The sequence below is a fragment of the Erithacus rubecula genome (genome assembly GCF_903797595.1).
Source record: "Erithacus rubecula genome assembly, chromosome: 2".
NCBI lineage: Eukaryota > Metazoa > Chordata > Aves > Passeriformes > Muscicapidae > Erithacus > Erithacus rubecula.
The window spans coordinates 11,863,909-11,884,081 of NC_136685.1; the positions used below are offsets into that span (position 1 = coordinate 11,863,909).

The 20,173-nt window shown below is 36.6% G+C and overlaps 1 protein-coding gene across 1 annotated transcript; it reads right to left on the minus strand.

The window, feature by feature from the left end:
- Positions 1 to 217: 217 nt before the first annotated feature.
- Positions 218 to 19,962, minus strand: DDX1 (DEAD-box helicase 1). Its single transcript, XM_079298630.1, has 26 exons — positions 19,873 to 19,962; positions 17,908 to 17,959; positions 16,990 to 17,053; positions 16,430 to 16,459; positions 16,099 to 16,195; positions 14,576 to 14,623; positions 14,362 to 14,445; positions 12,939 to 13,022; positions 12,436 to 12,512; positions 11,125 to 11,197; positions 10,941 to 11,017; positions 10,172 to 10,286; positions 9,597 to 9,735; positions 8,505 to 8,565; positions 7,273 to 7,371; positions 6,504 to 6,593; positions 5,715 to 5,903; positions 4,672 to 4,723; positions 4,085 to 4,231; positions 3,331 to 3,422; positions 2,724 to 2,796; positions 2,212 to 2,284; positions 2,052 to 2,094; positions 1,729 to 1,824; positions 877 to 997; positions 218 to 545 (listed from the first exon to the last, which is right to left on the minus strand). The coding sequence occupies exons 1-26, from the start codon at positions 19,886 to 19,888 to the stop codon at positions 415 to 417; spliced, it is 2,223 nt and encodes a 740-aa protein (XP_079154756.1). The 5' UTR covers positions 19,889 to 19,962; the 3' UTR covers positions 218 to 414.
- Positions 19,963 to 20,173: the final 211 nt, after the last annotated feature.

Here is a 20,173-nt window from a genome sequence, read left to right on the forward strand (position 1 = left end):
TAGTATCTTAAATATAAACAGCTGTCTGAATGAATATGAATCTTTTATCAGTCCAGCATTAAAAATTTACAGTATGGTATGATTTTAAATACAAATAAATAGAAAATTTTCCCCCCATATTTGTGTAACTACTCTTGTTCTTCCAATAAATTAACAAACCATACAAAGAATGATAATGCAAATTAATCCTTTAAGGCAAAAAAACCAAACAAAACCATTTCATCTTTGACTTGTTTCATTTTATTAGGAGAACAGCTAACTCAAAGTTAACAGTGTTGAACACACTTCCTCATGCAAGAAGTATATTTAGTTTTAATTGCTTTCTAACTACCTCTACTCTGAGACAATGTGGGATTTTTGTATTTGCAGGGCAGAGCATTTATTAACTCAAGCCTTCTCTCCATTGTGGCACAATCAGAATGTTCTGAACAGCTGGTTAGGAAGATAGCCAAGATGCAAGAAAGATGTCTGAGCCTCCTTTTCAAGGGCAGCCAATTCTTGTACTGTGGGTGCCAGAATATCCACATGGCCCTTATAAAGTCCACCTGCCAAGAGAGACACAATCTAAATTATGTTTTCAAAGCCATTTTTCAACAGAATGAACAATGCCCAGCCACAGTCATTCAGAAAGCTATTATTTTGTTTTTAAAAAAGCACAAACAAACCAAAACAGGTATACACATACTCTTGTCACTTGCAACCCACAGGCTGCATGTAACAAATGTATAAGATAGAACAGGACTTGCAGCTTTTATAATCCATTTTTTTATAATCTATTATTTATTTACTTATAATCTATCATCTGTAGTTACACAGGGGACAACCAGGAAAGTGAGCACTGCATAGCAAGGGAAAGTGAGAGTAGCTCATTCTTACCGCCCAGAGCTCTTTTCTGCCCATATGTAACTTTCCCATCAAAATCATCCACTGGTACTTTTATGTCTGGTTCAACTTGGGTAATAGTGCAGTTTAAGTGTTCTTCAATCTCCCCCAGCAACTAAGAGAAAAAAACCCAAGAAGTCTTTAAGTACTCTTATGGTCCAAGACTAGTCAAACTAGTGCTCTGAATAGTCACATTTGAGTAGTTTGAACAGGATGGTACAGAAAACAATTTGGTCACAGATACAGAAGACTAACACATTTTTATTAGCTAAGACTATACAAGTTCATTTCCAATTTCAGTAAGGAAGTCTTTATTTCATACACTACCCTACCTGTATGAATGAGGCTTTGTAATAAAGAGCTCATAGTCCAAGCTTGTTTTACTACAGATGAGGTGTATTTTCCCTTCTTTTTCAGAGCAAGAAGGGAAGTATTGCTTTTTAACATGCATTCATAGCTGGTATACAAATCCCAATGAAAACCTACTTAAGTAGGTTTCCAGGTTAGAGAAACAGCAGTTTACAAGCGACAGTTTTGCAACAAAGCATCTAAACAGAAGTGTATAACTAACACCCTCTAAATCTTAATAGGCTTTGATTAGGAAGACTACCAGGAAGCTGAAACTATCACTCTAACAAAATTGACTGGGAATATTCTAATAAGCTTTTATAATTACACAAGTTGCAGAACATATAACTTGAAATGTTTTCTAATTTCTTCTTTAAATGGCATCAAAGATTATAAACACCTTAACATTAGCTTTGTACTTCAACTACACAGGTGAAACTAGAACTTCATTCCTGAATCTTTTAGAGGAATTATGGAACATTTAAGCAAAATGCTTACCTGCATCTCATTGTACCATATGGTACAACCTCCTTCTTCCTTCAGTCTAGTGTTGTAACACCCTTTTCCACGACTACTGCACACATGATACCAAACCTATAAATAATGCAAAACAACTTATAAACTTTGGGAAATAGAGTTTAGTACATTTATTTTGACTAATTTTAGAATTAAAAAGAATTCAGGAATCTGTTTAAGTTCTCCTTCAATTAGGCATGGACAAACAAGCAGTTTTTCAGCGCAGGATAAAAAGGGCAGATAGCAGGTGTGGACAGAAATTCAGTAAATAATGTCTGTTCATCTTTGCATTGAAGTTTAATTACCTTCTCTTTCTCTTTTGCCACAAGAGAGATTGCCAAACCCATCCTGAAATATTAGAGAACAGAGGGAGAAATGTATTTCAGTAACTATTGCCAACTAGTGAAACAACAGCAACAACAAAAAATCCAGAAAACCTGGTGACTGCTCTGAACACACACATACCTCTCAGCTCTGCCGACTCTCCCGATGCGATGAACATAGTTCTGTTTCTCATCAGGGAGCGTCACGTTGATAACTGTGTAAGATAGACACAGTCCACAGAGAACACAAGAATTTTTTAAAAAATATATGAGCTAAGGTCAGAGATCAGATACAAAATATAATTTTGATTGCTGCAATTCCTCTCCTTACCCTATGTACATATTTTATAGTCTATTAAACAGTTACAGGTGTAACCTGTAATACCTGCAATAAAGGCTCTTACTCTCCAACTGCTTTCTCCCTGATTACTTTTTGGCAAGAATGGAAAGCCAATTTCCAAAAATGCAGAAAATCATCAGGCATTTGAGAACTTATGCGAACAATGAAATTAAATATTGCCTAGTTTAAGCCTTTAACATAAATCTCTTGAAATATATGACCTAGAGCATAATTATTTTGACTAGTGGACAGGACTGCAAATATATTGAAGCTCCAATGCAATTCAATAGCTTAAGTTAAAAAAACTGTCTTACCATATGGAACACCATGAATATCAATTCCTCTAGCAGCAACATCTGTGCAGATCAAGAAACGAACATCTCCTCTCTGCAAAAGCAGAGTTGTAATCAACTCCAGTGTCAAATACAGCAAGCAAAATCCCAAGCAATGAAACCACAGTCCTCTGCACCTATTTCACCTTGAAGTCTCTGTACATTTAGGAAGACTTCAAATAAAGCATGAATAACTTAGTGAATTTACATCCTTGTTTCTTTCTCCAACACCATCAAGCAAGCAAAAATCAACAAATGGCTTAATCAAAACTAAACTGTAACATTTGAACTTTTTTTTTAAATAATCAAGTACTTAAGACTGTAAAAAACAATGCAATTGCTATAGAGTTTAAAGTTAGGCTTTTACTTCAAAGTAAGCCAACTATCTTCCGAATTCAAATTCACAAAGGTCATACTGATTACCAGTAGAGATTTCCACCCACAGAAAATGTGCCTCACAATTTCAGGAATTGGGACATAGAGCATTTGAGTGCAATTTAATTTAAATGGAGGACTAGAAACACAAATTAACATATTAATTCAGATATTGGGAGGTAAGGAAAAAGCCTTCAAGAATCTGCTGCATCACCTTAAATCTTTCCAGGTTTTGCTTTCTTTCTTGAGGTTTTCTATCACCATGCAGACAGACACATGAGAATTGATGTCCCTTCCTATCAGGGCCTGAAAGAATTTATATGCATGAATAACATCACATATAAGCTATGACACAGAATCATACAAAACTGGAAAAAAATTCACAGGAAAAAAAAACTTCACAGGCATTGGGGTGGAAAAAATACAAGACAAGTAGTTAAACACCCTTTCTCCCTCCTCCCCAGAATAAGTCTGTGCAGACATTTCTCCATATTCCTTCCTGCTCTAAATTCCCCATTTCTTCAAATGTCTGTCTTCACCTTTCTCCTCACACATCCCTTTCATTGCTCCCATGTTTTCTTTCATATTTCTCCTTCTATGTCCTGTTATGTGTTAATATTTCTTCTCATGTCTCTTGCCCTTACCAACTATCAATTTTACTAGTATGTTTCAGCAGAGGCACCGATTATCTTCACTGGTTCAAGTTTTGGTGCATGATAGGTTTCCATCCATTTCAGAACTGTCTGGAACAGGTACAAGACAGTTCACTGCCTTTTTTCACAAAGGGCACCCCTGCAGCTGCTTGCTACAAAACCCAGAATTTTATGCCCAGTCAGTACATAAAAAACCTGAAGCACAAATTTATTTGTGCTCTGTCAGTACTGGTGACCTCTATCATACAAATTTGGTGTTGAAAAAACACAGAAGTGAGAAAAGTGAGCTGAGTAAGGCTGACATGAAAGCATTACCTCCACCCTGCTGGATAAAGTACTGCTCCATATTATCACAATCTATTTTAGTCCTGCAGAAAATAATGGCTTGATCCATCTTGTGCTCTTTGATTGCCCGAACAGTGTATTCTCCTTTTAGAATTTTAATAGCTTCAGACCACATTTCTAAATAAAAATAAAGAAATTACTTCACTCAAATTGTTTAAAAATCATTAAGAACCTTTGATCTGCATATCTTTGAATTTCTATAGCCTTCAAGCAGACAATTAAACTTTTATCATTAGAGCGAGTAAGCTAAACCTTCAGTTTCTACCTCTCCCCTCCATGCTCCAAGGTGATAAAGCACAGAGAGAACAGAAACACTCAGAAATTTCAGGTTTCATATACACACACCAACAAACACTTGTCTATAAATCTGCAAATATATATATTCAAGTCTCTTTCCCATTCCCCAGTTACAGAAACTCATTTCTCTTCAAGACTATGAGAATGTAGAAATAAAATTTCGGAGGAACGTGACTCAAGGCCAGTATCTACTACAATTTACTTTTACTTCAAAACATCTACAAAAATTTAACAAACAATTTCTTAGTGTTGCTCATTACCTGGAGTGTTAGCACCAGGTCGTGTATTGTCTTTTGCATGCACTTCATCAGTCTAGGAAAAAAACAAACAAAAAAGCCCCCCAAGTCAGTAGTATGTTCTTCACATCAAAATACTTAACTCTCCATTAACTTATAACTAGGAAGAAATGAAAACTGAAAAGTAGTCTTAGCATTCTGTTCTCTCACCAGTCATGTTTACCTACCATTAGCAAAAGGAAAGTCTTGTGTTTAAGCACACAAAACTTATTCATAAAAAAGGGGCAATAAAACTATTGATGCAGACACTAGATAGGAAACACCCTTGAACAAAGTGAAGAATTAAGAACACCCAAAGAAACCTGAATAAAAATATATTGTAAAATATGGTTAAATCATATATACAGTAGTTCCTTGTCTCTTCCCCTATGCTAGGCTGAATCAGATATAAACTTAAAATCCTAAAGAAATAAACTCATACAAAAACTTAATGAAAAGGTATTAACATGTGACAAACAGAGGTTCCAAAGACAAAGAAGGATTAAGAAAACCTACAGACTTGTAACTGTGTCAGTGTTGCCAAGAACAAAATATGGTTCCAGGTTATTCAGAATTTGAATACTAAATACCTGAACCTTCTCATATGAATAGGTGAATGTAGAATCTAAAGTCTCAAATGCAGGTCTGACATGAAATCCATTCCTGCAAAAACTGCTCATCTTACATGGGATGGAGACAGAATTACCTTACAGATTGATCCACCTTGGCAGGTTTATTTCCTTCTGCCAAGTCAGGAAAGAGGAACTAAGCACACTTAGGCCATGGACCATTAGCTGTGAAATGACTGAAAAACCACAGTGCCATTGTTCTCTAGTGCAAATCAGACTGTTACTCTATCAAGCTTTCTTCAGTTGTGTTTGTAAGGCTGAGCTGTTCAGAAACAGTGTCATGACATCACTGGTAGGTGCTCATTGCAGATTAAGCCAGCAAAGATCTTTCAACATTAGGCCCCTGTTCTGAAGGTAAAATAAGCAAAAAATGGACAAATACTCTCAATTTTCACTTACTCTAATATGATTCTTGCCGAGCCGTTCCCAGAGTTTATCAGCTTTTGGATTCACAGGCACAACTACGTGGTGTACAGTTTCAGGGACAGAATCTTCTCCTTTCAAATCAACCCAGGTAGGAAAATGCATGATTTTCTCTGACAGTTTTTTCACATCAAAAGAATGCAGTGTTGCAGAGCACACAATCACCTGAGGAGAGTCACATGGATACTACTGAAGATAAGATCCTCTTAGTCCAAAAAGGTGGGAGTAGAACTGGATGAATGTTATGTAGCTGAATAGCATAATGTAGCACAACAAAGAGTTCAGACTTCCTCATCAAAGGAACTAACTCAGTTGGCAGAGTCAGGACACAAAATAAGTTGTTTAACTATTTTCTTACAAATGTCCAATAAATTATTAGGAAGAATGCAAAACTATGAAAAGTGGATGAATCACAATTATTAACGCGCTAAAATCAAAGTATGTATCCAGTCATGTTTGCTATATTTGCATCTAAATAATTCAAATTAAATTGCAAACTGCTGAACACTAGGCCTTCAACATCTAGAATGCTAAAAGTATATTCACAGGCAATTACTGAACTCACTGAACACGCGTTAAGTTTTGGACAAAAGCTTCAGCAAACTCCACTTCAAAGAAGCATGCTCCATGCCAAATGACTCAACAACTGAAAGCAGAGCATACCACACATCCCCCCAAAATTCAAGCACACAAAACAAACAAACAAACAAACAACCCCACAACAACAACAACAAAAAAAACCAACAAATCCCTAACATTTTATACCTGAAGTCTCTTTCCATCTGAGGTTATCTGAGGAATTTGACTATGGATCCTATTTATGAAATCTGAATAACCTTGAAGGAGAAGGCCATCCTGTGCAGAGATGAAATGAAAGAGATGAACCTGCAAATCTTCTCTCACATTTCTCAGTCATTACACTTGAGTTGGATAAGCAATATACTCTTACTCTCAGAAGTCCTTGCTCTTAATTAGTTGGACAGGTCAAGGCATGGCAGGGGTATTATGATTAAGGAGAAAAAGCCCAGTAAAAATGTGGAGCATTTACACTATAGCTGATGTGCTTCACAAGAAGCTCAGCAGTTACTCCTAGCTAACACCCAAGGCATTTGATTTTTGTGAATATTCAGCTGTACTACAACAGATCAGAGAGATGCCCGTATTTCACAGAATTTTGACTACAACATTCACTGGCATCAAGACCTGCTGGGTTAACTAACACTCATATTTTGTCTTTGTCCTTGAAGTTCCCTGCAGTGACAGGGATAGATTTAAGTACCTTAAAGATGTAATTCAAAATATATTTTTCTATATAGAAAAATTATGAACAGATCTAACAGAGAGACCATCAGGACAGGGTCAAAAAAAAGTGGGTTACTGTGGTTGCAAATGATGAGAGGATTAAGCTGGAACAGTCTATACATATCTAACTGAATTATCAAATACTATAGAGAACAATCATGTTTTACTTTTTTTGCAAATATCATATTTCATTTAAGAAGAGAATTTAAGTAGCACTTAGTTCTCCACATACAGCTTCATCCAGAACCAGGAATCTAACTTGAGATAAATTAATCTTCCCCGTTGCAATCAGGTCATCCAGCCTTCCAGGGGTTCCAACAACAATATCCACCTATGAAGTACATAAAGAGCATGAGTTGGTCCTGTAACTAACTAGAGACATTAGGAGACAATTATCAGTGTAAGGCTTTGTCTTCTATTAATTATAACTTCATAAAATCCTAGAGTAATTTGAGTTGGAGGGATCTGATCTCCACTTCCCACCTTCACAAGCAAATCAAGAACAATTTCCAAGTTGCTTTAGGTAGCTGCCTAATACAATTTTCCCTTCTGGAATATTAGAACCTTATCTCTGAGCAACCTGCATTTTGGTTCAACAGTCATTTCATTAGTAGAATCTACCTCAGGGAGGAAACCTTCTTTTATCTGGGAAGATAAAAGATTTCCCTGAATGCCAAGCTGTCTAAAGCCAACAAACAGATTTGTTTTTAAATGAGGACAAATTTTTCTCACGGTGGAAAGATGCAAAGTCTCTCAACTAAAGAAATAACTGAAGATTTTGCCAGACAGAAGGGTTCACAATCAATATTTTAGCATTTACATGGAAGTTGAATAATATTCCAGTTCAAGTAGGCTTATTAAAAAATTTATATTTTGGTAGCTAGAACCACTAGAAAATTTATCCATAGTGATGTGTTTTCACTTCCAAAAGTGAGTCTTAAATAGAAACCACAACCCTGTGACTCTGTTCTCCCTAAAGGTGAATGAATCAATTGTACATTCCATGCTGCTGAAACCAGACCACTTCTTTCTGTGTAGGACTGGCTTGTAGCATAGGTTCATCTTGATAACTGCAGACTATTTTTATTCACAAGAACATGGAAGAGAAGTTAATAGGAAAACTGTCTTGTTGGTTAAGGACAAATGGCAAACAATTATACCTTAATTTTAATATTTTCAGGAGTACTCAGACTTCAACAGAATTTGACTAAGTACTGTAAGTACTTTCATGTACTTATACAAGACATGGAAGAACAGCTGCCAAACTGGTGCAACATGAGCTTGCTATCAACTGTACATTTTCTTTTAAACATGTTTATTATTCTTATTACATTAATATCCTCTACATTAATAACATTAATTAATTACATTATCCTCTTACATTAATTACATGATATCCTCTAGCAACATCATAAATTACGTGGAACCCAAACCAAGAAATCATATGAAAAAAATACAACTTACGCCTTGTTCCAGTACTGAGAGTTGATCTCTTGCAGCAACTCCACCAATAATTAGCAGTTCCCTAAAATTACATCAATATTTTTGACTTTTACCCATTTATTATATTCAAAAGGCATACTAAACATCTGTCTGAAGACTGATTATTTTTTTGATAGCTGACAACAGCTCTGAACAGTGATTTTAAGAACAGAATAATAGAAAAAAATTGATTTTGAAATTAATCCTTTTGTATGTAGTGTATTGTATTTCATGTGAAAGCTTTGTTACCAAACTGTATTTGAATGTGATTACTTTACCACTGTTGTATTAAACAGACTAGCACCTTAGCAAATTTAATCTTACAAAAAATGTTTCTTAAAAAAATCTCAAAAATAATATAACTTAGTCAATAAAGTTGCCTGCGTCCTTGAAAGTTAGAAATGCAAATAACAGTAAACTAAATTAATCTTTCATTGTAGCTTGCCCATTCCTATTGCTTAATCTCACCAATTCTAGTAAATGCACTCTTGCAAACAGATTGCAGTTAAAAATTGGGAAATGTTTAAGCTATAGAAGCACAGTCCAAGCTGAGACAACTTAAAACCAAAGCAACTTATAGACAATTCATTTTGCAGAATTGCATCTCCATGATTATTTGTCCCATAAGCATGTTAATTAAAGACAGCAGACTCTGTATATAGGTATTTGATGGAGACGAAGAACAAACAAAATGAAGGAGTAGGGGGAGATAGGGGCATAGGAAAATGTTTAGGAAAGAAGGACAGTAAGCAGATAATGTTTTCAGTCAAGAAAAGCATGTGAAGTATCATACTAGTTATCACTGATAATTAAAAAAACCCCTACCCACCAAATTCCATTATATGACAAGAATGCAGTCCACAGATAAAACACACCAAAAATCCCCTAAGGTCTAACTTCATCAGCAGTTGCAAAGTCAGAAGTTTGGTTGGTAGCAGATTATTATTGATTTTATTATCAGCAGCACTGCAGATTATTGCTCACTCAGCTACAAAGGGGAACCAGCTTCCCATCTCCCCAAGAACTTACATCCATAGAAAATACCATAAGTGAAACTAACAAATTCAATATTACCTTAATTTGGGATTATCAACATATTTTTTGAACTGCTTCACATTGTTCAAAGTTTGTTCTGCCAGCTCTCTTGATGGTTCTACAATCAATGCTTTTGGAGCATTTGGAAGGTTCTGTGCTTGAACCACTTGTGCACTTCCTAAGTGGAAAAAAAATCAACATTAAGACAAACTACATTCCTATTCTGGAATTTTTTTACTGGAAACACATTTGGATTTTCTAATAATTTTAATTGCTCCATTAAAAGGTGATGTGACTGCTTTCTCAATTATGAATAACTTCAGAATAATGATCAGAACTTACAAGTGGGTGTACTGGTCATGCAGGATATAAATACCCACATATTTTTAAGACAGCACTGCTGAAAAACTTAGCTGGACTTCTTTCATGTGATGTACTTCTAAATTCAAAGTATTAAAGACTATTGGTGATTTAAGAGTATGACAATCTGGTATACTTTCAAGACAATCTTGGTATACTCAAAATCTTTCTGATCACAATTAAAGGGACCAAAAGATGCTTGGTAACACAACCTGAATACAGAAAAAAGATAAGTTTGTAAAAATCTAACCTACCTGAGTGTTGTGATTTTACAACACTACTCTCAGGAGCCTTGCAAAGACCAACATATCCATCTTTTGGTGGAAACTTGAAATCTTCTTCACCAAAATTGAATTTCAATTCAGCATTCTAGGTTTCAACAAAGTTGTGTCATATACATAGATTCAAGAGACCAGATAAAATGAGAGACAACTCAGTAATAAAAAAACAGATAGACAATGTCTTTTCATCTCCTATCTTATCCTCTTTCCCACGTTGCTGGAACTTAAAAAAACCCCAGCCAAACAAACAGAAAAAAGCCAAGGGAAAAAAACAAAGCGATTTCCCATGAAGTTGTACATTTCTCTAACTACTGAAAGGTTTTGCTAAAATCTTTACTGCTTGAGAGATAGATGTAAAAAGACTAACTCAGAAAGACATAGTATTAAAGTTAAGTTCAGAACAAATGAAAAAGAATATCTGACTTTCAAGCTATTTGCTTGTGTCAGAAGGGCAGCATATCAAAGTTTAATACACACAACATAGCACTGTTAATAGGAATTAGTTATCCATACTATTCTACCTATAAATTCAAGATTAAAATTCGAATTTAAACATTTAGCTTAAATAGTACTCAAAGTAATGCACACATATTACTCCAGTAGTGAATACTAGTAAACCAAAGAAAACTGACTTTACATGCACAACTATAGTATGTGTCTATGCAAATTTTATACTTAAGTAGCTCATTAACAAACCCAGAAAAATTAAAATCATCTTGGACATCTGTAATATTCCTGTTACCTTCAGTACACAAGCTGCAAAAAGTGCTTGGTTCCTTATATGGGGCGGGATTTCAAATGCAAGGCCAAGGTCCTTCCCTGAAAGTAGAGTTACTTCAGTCAGATTCTGCAAGTACAAGTGTTCCTCTCCCTCCCACCAATGAAAGCATCCAAATAAAATTCCAAAGAAAGAGAATAAAACTTACCATTTTTGGAAAATTTTATTTGTCCTTTTTCTGTGTCTAGGTAACATCCTATAGTATCATGCATAGTGAACTCCTGCAAAAAGAAAAAAAAAGGTCTGTGAAGCTGAGACATTTTCAGTGCATTGAGAAGACAGTGCTTATATTCTGTCAGCTTTTAGTTTTCCCACCTCTCCCTAACAAGTGCTGATTCTTGAGAGAAGTCAAGTAAGTTAGATTTATTTCAGTAAGACTGTTGTAAATAGAACACATATTTTTATTTGATTACAAGTCTTCAGTAAAGTGCCCAATTGATCTTAGGTATTTAAACATTTTTTACTGCTTTAAATTCACTTCAAAAACCAAACACAATGACAATGATACATTTAATTCATTTACCTGGAAGTATTCTGCATTATGAAAAGGACATTAGTCACGCATTAGTCAATGTAAATCTAAGCTTAGAACACCAAACATGTCATCAGAAACCTGTATTTTGACTAGAATAAAAGACTAACTCTTCAACATGATGCTATATGCATGTTATGTATAGTTAAGTGCTTTACTTCTCTTGAGATCTGTTAATGTTAAAGGTATTCAGTAACATTTATATATAAAGTACTTCTCATCAACAGCTCAAGAGTCACTATTAAACAAGCTACAGTAGGCATAAAAACTGCAAGTTTTATGACACTGAGTTCATTATTACCACAAAAAGACCTGAGTTTCTGCTGTAAAACTTCTTCATATCAATTATGTTTAAACATCTCAATTCCACTATTAAACTACACAAAAACCACTACAGATATTCCCAGCAGACACTTCAGAAGTATGCACATTCAGGTAATGGCAAACCCAACTCAATAGCTATCAGTAGTGTACTCTGTCTTATTAGCAATTAATAATGCCCTTTGACAGATTACAGAGTTGTGCAATTATTTCTATTTTAATTTCTAGTAAATAGAATACAGTGCCCTCACTTGGATATTCACAGTGTATACAGACAGGTTGATTTATTCAAGCTAAAACTGAAGTAAATTGAGACAAATCTCAAGAGGTCAGTTAACTTTTAACCTGTAACACACAATAAAATTTTACTAAGTAAGAGTCAATATAATTGCATCCTCACCACTATCATGTCTCAAACTTATAACTGCTTTTGTTGAATCTTTTAATAAACTTTTATCCAAAAATGCTTCAATGTTTCACTCTTCTTTTGCCCAGTGAGTCTCCCTTAGCAGTGAGTACTATTTCAAAAGACAGTTGATTTTAACAGCACAAAACTAACTTGCAAAACTTTTAATAATATTTCTGCCAAATGCAATTCAAGCTTACCTCACCATAGCTGTCAAATTGCTTGTTGTGAGATTTCTTACCAGTGCCACCAAAGCCAAAGCCAAATTTATCAGTTCCTGAAAACAAGAAAATAGGCTTTTATCTTTTGGTTGACAGGTTATGCTTTTTTCTCTTGGTATTCGCAACTGAAATCTCCAACATTACCACATAAACATATAATACCCAGTGCTAACTACAGATTTCTGATCTGGATGTACATCAAACTAGTACTTTTGCAGCAGTACATTTATTGATTTTACCAGTCTCCAATCATCTTCATTTAAAAAAAAAAAAAAAAAAAAAGGCAGAAAATCACAGAAGACAAGTGAACACTGCCATCACCAAAGATTTCCCCTTACAGGAAGTAAAATACACAAATATTTCCAACTCTCTGATATTGAGATCCTTCCCAAGGAGTCCATTCTCTCCAACACTGAAACAGGACTCCACACATTCTATGTCAATATAAAAACTACCTATTGATTCTTCAGAAGGAAACTCACCCAGATCTAGTGAAGCCTGCATAGTTGACCAACCAACTCTGCACAAGCCTTGGTCATGACAGGAAACTTCATAGTAGTATTTCCCTTTAAAAGAAAAATAAAGGATGTAATACAATACCCAAATTCATTAAGGTGGTTTCAGTCTTGCCACTTCCAAGCCCATACAAACCTAACCTTCCCATTCCTGCTAGAAGTGTCATAAAATGCCCTACTGTGTTTGTGTGAAAAGGTTCTGTGTGTGTACCCATGCACAGAATAAGGAGCAGGCAAAAGAGACAAAGTACACACTGAGAGGTAGTGTGTGAAAGGCTCCAAAAGAGTGACAAGCAGCAGAGAAGACTGGTCCTACTGATTGCACAGGAACTGATAAACTCAGGACACAAGGTTCTGCAGAATCAACACCAGACTACCTGCATGCCCCAGCATCAACAACTGCTTGTGCCACTTGAAGCACATTCAGCTGGCTGTTATGGACACACAAACTACAGAATTATCTGCAAACCCCATGAAAGAGACCGTTTAGGGTCTTTCTGAACACACACCCTGAACCACTGGAGTATCAGGATGATGTCAGTGCTGGCGTTGGCCTCTCAACTACTGCTACAACCACAGAATCATGAAGTTTTTGCATGCACACATCTGTGTGAAGTCTATGAGGAATCAACTCAATATACTGTGTGCACAGCCTGAAAAAAATTCCTAAAAAAATGTGTTTTGATGAGTATTAGTTATGATTCTGCCTCCTTCAACTCAGTCTCCTATTGATGCCTGAAGATTTTTAGCTTTCTATGTATAATTCATGTATTTGTAGCTCAGTAGACTGTTAAATGCCTAGGTGTAACTTTAGTACTTTTCCAGCTTTCTTCCCCACTGTGAACAAACTCCTTGATGCATTCTTAAAATTTTGTTTGGTTTTGCCTGTTAAGTTTACCAATATTTTATTCTGTACCATGTATTGCAGACATAATAAAAGCAGAGTCAGAGGACCAGAGTGGAGGACTTCAATGGGGCAGAACCCAGGGGGGATTACCTAACCACCTGCTCCTCTTACTGGACAATATTGGTTGGACATTCTAACTGCCTGATCTTATAAAATTGCATGAACCTAATCTGGGGCATGGTTTTTACCATATTGTGTCATTGAAGGCTTTCAAGCAAACATTTGCTTTTCTATTATCATTTTAACATCATTTGGGAAGGTTTTGTTCTATTTCCAGGCATCACTATGAGGGAAATGGTAATTTACAACACAAGGAGAACAAAAAAAAGAGGTATTTGTCATTTCAAAGTCTTAAGTTACTAAATTTGCTCAGATGGATAGAAAGTTTTAATGCAACCATTGACATTAACAATGGGCAACAAGCAGGCATTTCAGCTCAAACTTTTCTAGAAAAGTATTTGAAACACATCACTTTGTATCTACCTTTAGTCACGCCTCTAGTTGCTCTGCATCCATGCCATTCCTTTATCTCTCTGCTTTGACAACACAAACCATCTGATCCAATTGCTGAAAATAACAAGACAGTTTTAGTAAAAGAAACTACCTGCTTTTAAAAGAAAATTTCATGCATGCTTTCCTCTAGTTTTATTCTTTTTTACCAAGCAAATGTTCACAAGTGAACAGCAGAACAACTCACCAAAAGCTGATCCTCTGTCATAGGGGTTCATTTGCCATTTATTGAGCACTAAGTTTGAAAGACAATAACAGAAAAAGCATTAAATCAACAAAGCAAGCCGAAAAAACTCAAATTAGAAGTTCAAATTGTTTCTACAGAGTTTGGCTTAATTTTCTGGGGGAATAGCTTTGTTCCAATGAAATTCACATGAGGTCAATTTGAAGGCCTGAAGGGGGGGGCACAAATGCTTAATGAAAAGGTAGTCTATAGAAATGCAGATTATTCCATTAAAGAGAGCACAGCTTAAGTTACTTAAAAATGCAACTGGAAACAGTGAAGACTTTGATAAAATAAGCAGTTTCACACAATGACAATCAAATTCAGATAGAAAATATTTGAAACTACATTAAGAACAACAAATTTGAAATGCATTATTTGCCATTTCTGTTCCAATCTTACATGAAAGTTTTCTTCAGACTGTAAGTTAAAATGTCATTACTAAGGAGCTAAGATACTTGTACATAGAATTTCTGCCTTCATTTTTCATATGCCCAACAACATGCTGTAATATAATCTGTACATGATTAAAAAAACCCCAGATGTCACTTCAATTAGGTTTACTGACTGCAGACATACTACATTCTCTCAAGGAGGATTTTAGATATTTTTTTTTATGTTGACTTTACTGTCACGAATGTAACAGTAGTTATAATGACAACTTCTATAACAGCTTCAGAGTGTTATTTGTGCAAATACTGTTCACTTACATAAAACCCAATCTTATCAATACCACAGATGGGACACAGTTATTGGCTTTACAGTTTCAAGCTTAATTAAATGCATGTATAATAGACTCCTAAATACTGTGAGGATGTTATCATGGTTGCAATCCATTCTATATAGCTGAGTTCTGGCCCTGTGCATTTCCTGCTCAATTCAATGTTTACTAGAACAAACTGCAGCAACTCAAGATGTTGTTATTCAATTCCACACCTAGGCAAGTGCCAAAAGGAACACAACAGCCCTACTTATCACAGCAGAATTGAAAGACCCTACACTGTTAACCCAGACACACAAAAATATGTTTGAGCTTAGAAGAGCTTTCTGTTCAAGCTCACTTAAGAGGCCTCAACTCCATGGTGTCATAGCTGGTCTCACCTATTCCTGCAAGAGGATGGTATTTTTTAACTCCTTCTTTTAAAAGAAACACCACCATCACTTCACATCTTGCAAGGCATTAACCTAGTATGTCTTTCAGAAGAACACTGGAAAGCAATGTGCAGATCAGACAGCCTCAAGCTGAAAACAAGAGCATTACTAAGAGTCTGCAGTGCAATGCACACCAGTTCTTCCCATGATTCTAACCAGTAAATTTACATTCACTGTTTAATAAAACACTGAATGATGATACTCTATGTATATTATCATTAATTACTGAAAAAAATACTTATCTCATTTGAGGTTAACTTTACTTTTTAAAATAATTAAATCAACATGAGTTAGCAGAGCTTTCAATTTAAGGAGTGTGACAATTAAAAACTTACCTGCTCCTCCAGTTTTAATAGTGGCTTTTCCTTTCTTGCCTTCCATTTGGTCTTTCAGTGTTTCATAAACAATCTGGATAACTGGAATGCTGAAAGCCTAAAATGAAAAGTTATTTTTATTCTACAAGTTATACACTTATTTCCAGCCTTCTTTTTGGGTGCAATACCCACAGCCAGAAACACTGAAATACATTCCTACACATATGTTAGTAAATACTATTACCAATAATGCTTAAACACCTATACACATTCTCTCTGCATATATGCATACATGCCACCTCTCACCACTTAAAGACTTTTACTTTCTGCTAATTTAAACTTGATTACTTACACCAGTTTTCCCACTCCCGGTTTCAGCAGCCTATAGGAAGAAAAATACAATAATTTAACCGGGACTGTAAAGATTGTTCTAGAATTCTGTTTTAATAAATTAAGTTTATTTTTTAGGAAGTACTATTTTGGTTTATGGAATGGTCAACACAGAGATCCATAAAAGATATGATGGACAAGGCATATGATGAACACAATGATACTTTCAAGGTTAGTGATACTGCAGAATTGGCTTAGGCAGTATGAGCCATGTTCCACACAGAGCTGTGTCAGGTATTTACAGCCAAAAGGAGAATAGATGAGATCAGACAGCCCTGATTCATGCGGCAGTGCCTGTCAAAATGTCAAAAAAATAAAGCTTAATTCTTGCAGAATTTCATCTGCAAGAACAGCTGGAAACACACCAGGAACTCAGAGGTTTTACCTGAAGAATATACTTTCTGTTGAAGAAGGACAGGAGAGCTAGTCTAACTATGGACCCGCCAGAAAAGAACAAAATTGACCACACAACCAACTAAGAGACACAGGATTTCTATGAATAGGGCTATCCTGCACACATACCATAAGTACATCACCACCTCCCAAGATCAACGGGATGGATTCTGCTTGGATATCTGTAGGGAGACTACAGGAAAGAACACATAAGCACAAGGTAATGTCCTACATCAGCAGAAAAAGAAATTTTTACATATACAGAAATTCACAGAAACTGCAGTCATCTGCAAGATAAAGCAGGTAACTGCTATTCTTCTTGGCTTGCAGTGGATTCAGCTGAACCCTGCTGAGAGGGCTACATCAGACATCACTATGCTAAACTAAAAAACTCTTATTAACTATATATTCCTTGTCTTTTCTTTAGAATTACTTATGCAGATCTCATTTACATGTTCAAAACTGGAAAACCAAGTAAAGATAACTGAACTTAAATAGCATTTCCAGTCACTCACAGCTAATTAATATTCATGTGACAAAAACTATATAAACTAAGTTTGTCCATACTGACAACTTTCCAAATGATAATTCAAAACAAACTCTGAAATAAAAACATTTTGACTAAACAAGTAACCAAACACAAGAATAACAACTTTTTTAGAAGACTGACACACAAGCATTAAGTTTGAAAAACAGAATCATAGACCACAATCTGGAAACATATACTAAACTAGCATCAATTACATGACAATATTTCATCCAATAACCCCATGGTACATAAATTTTAACCAGAAGCACAGAGCCTTTTGTGAAACAAAAAAAAATGAAGCACAAGAAGTCATGCTCTGCTTGTCCAAGTTTGATGTTACCACTGCAGTCACAGTTTGTATTCTTCAGTCTTTGACAAAACAGAGACGTGCATGAGATGCAATGACAGGTAAAGGAAAACACACATCCACTTTGCTTTAATGTGACAGCAGAGGTGCTTTAAGAAGCATGTCATACATTGCTGAAAGGTAAATTAGAGTTTGACACACTCCTACTTACAGCCAGTCCATCTCCTCTACTGCTTGAGCTATCTCAGGCATAACACCCATTTCTGTAAGACAAGCAAAATAGGATCAAGAAGTATTATTAACCTCACATTACCCAAAAGACTGCCAAGCATCAACATAGACACAAGCATGGAAAACCACTCTTTTTGGTATGTGCATGTGCAGCCTTCACTCCAGCACCCAGTGCTAGAAATGTACTCCCTTCCTCACAGCAGCTTTAAGAGCTGTCCCCATTTAGAGCAGAGTAAGTCAAGCACACACAGGGCACAAGGGCAGGTGCAGTCAGGGCAGCAAGCAAACACACTGGGAACACAGCACCACTTCAGGGGTACCACTCTTGGCACCTTTAAGGAAACTGTCCATGTAGACAACAGGGAAGACTGTTAATCACAAATACTCAACTTTCTCAACAACTGAGGTGCAAACAGTAGAAAAAACCTGTGTCCTATATGGATGCTAGTTCACCAAAACTTGCCTGACCCACTTACAGCATGTACAATAAAAATACAATGCTTTGATTCTGATAAAATTATTAATTACATCCACCTTTGAAAGGTTTCTTCCTTGGATACCCCTTCAAACTTGTATCAAGATCTGATGGTTGCACCCCGAACACAAATTAAATATGGAGCAAAATGCTTGTATGTTGAAAAACAACTCCTCTGTATTTAAAAAGGAAAACAAAAGAAACCTGCAGCTATTCAATATGGGAAGAGGAAAGCACATCCTAAGCAACCCAAATGAAGGTAGCATGCCCTCAAAATAGCAATTTATCTGTTGGTCATCTCTTTGGGTACATAAGGTTACTCTAAATTAATTCCTTCATCTATAAATGTGCACCTTTCCAGGCAGAGGTTTTACACACAGGCCTCTGACTGCTACATGCTGGGTTTCAGACACAGCATGCACATCACACACACTGAACTGGGCAGGTGCAGATGGATGTGTACAGCCAAAAATTATTCTTATATTTGCTATAAAACAAATGCTATAAGAAATGAGTTTCATTTGTAATGTGATTTCAGAAAGCTTTAACATTTTCAAGTGCTGGCCTGTTCATTCTACAAAAGTAGGCAATCCACACAAGCAACAAAGTCAACAGCAATCAAAATAAATTCTTACTGACTGAAAATTAGAAACAAATACATAAATATGTTTTCTCATATACTTCCAACTCACACAGTTCAACTCAGTATAAAGTACTAGAATTTAATCAAACAACGACACCATGACATTTTCCTCAACTGCATCCACATTAACCCCGCTGCACAGCACCCAAACTGACCTCTAGATCTTGAAAAGAAGCTTCAGCATCTTACCCTCATGATAAGATGCAAAAATTTCAGTTAAAAAGAAAAAATTAAAAACCCTATATATATTAAAATTTTACAGAACTCTGGTCTTGGCTGGCTGCCTATTTGTACAAGTATCTGCATGGGGAAGGGGACACAAAAAGTGATGTTTCCTCCTTTCCTCCTTAGTAAGCTTTTGGATTACACTTTACTATTATATATGCATACATAGCTTATATAATATATATTTTGCTAAATCGTATCACCAAGCAGAGCCCTCTTGTAAAAAGCTAGTTATTCTCCACTGCTTTACAGAGAACAGTTATGATAAACCCCCTGTTCTTGAAACCAGCCAGCATGAGGAACGAGCCTAGATTTTAAGTAGTCCCTTTGCTAGATCTACATATGCAATAAAACCTGAAAAACATTCCGACAACCACTTCTCACAGCCTGGAGAAGGATCTACATCCCCCGCAGGCCTCGCAACCTCCAGCCTGATAGATGACCAGCCACACACTACCGCGGGCCAGGCTGGGCGGGCGGCCCGAGGAGCTTTCCCCGGTGCCGCAGGGAGCCCGGGAGCCGGCGGGCGGCGCGCAGAGGCCCCCTCAGGCTCCCTCAGGCTCCCTCAGGCTCCCTCAGGGCCGCGGCCCCGCGCCACGTACCCGAGAAGGCGGCCATCTTCGCCCCGGGAGCACGGCGGGCAGCGCAGCGCAGCGCAGCGCGCAGGCGCGGCCCGAGCGCCGCTCTCTGGGGCCGGGCGGGCGCAGGAGCCGCCGCGCCGCGCGTTCCGCCCGGCCCGTGTGCGCCTCAGGGCTATGTGCTAGGTGTATGCTAATGGGAATACGTTGTTCTCCGGTTTGTACAGAAATTTCCCCAAATTCTGCACCATCTTGTTCTAGGGTAGCTTCTAGTGACATTAAATGGGAGGATCTTGGGCGTTTTGTGAAGAACAAAATGAGATTG

Coding starts and splice junctions, on each gene's coding strand:
- DDX1 (XM_079298630.1), bottom strand. Junction 11,198..12,435: donor AATTTGACAGCTATGGTGAG/GTAAGCTTGAAT, acceptor TTCTTTTTGCAG/GAGTTCACTATGCATGATAC. Junction 1,825..2,051: donor TGGCAAAAGAGAAAGAGAAG/GTAATTAAACTT, acceptor CATTATTTATAG/GTTTGGTATCATGTGTGCAG.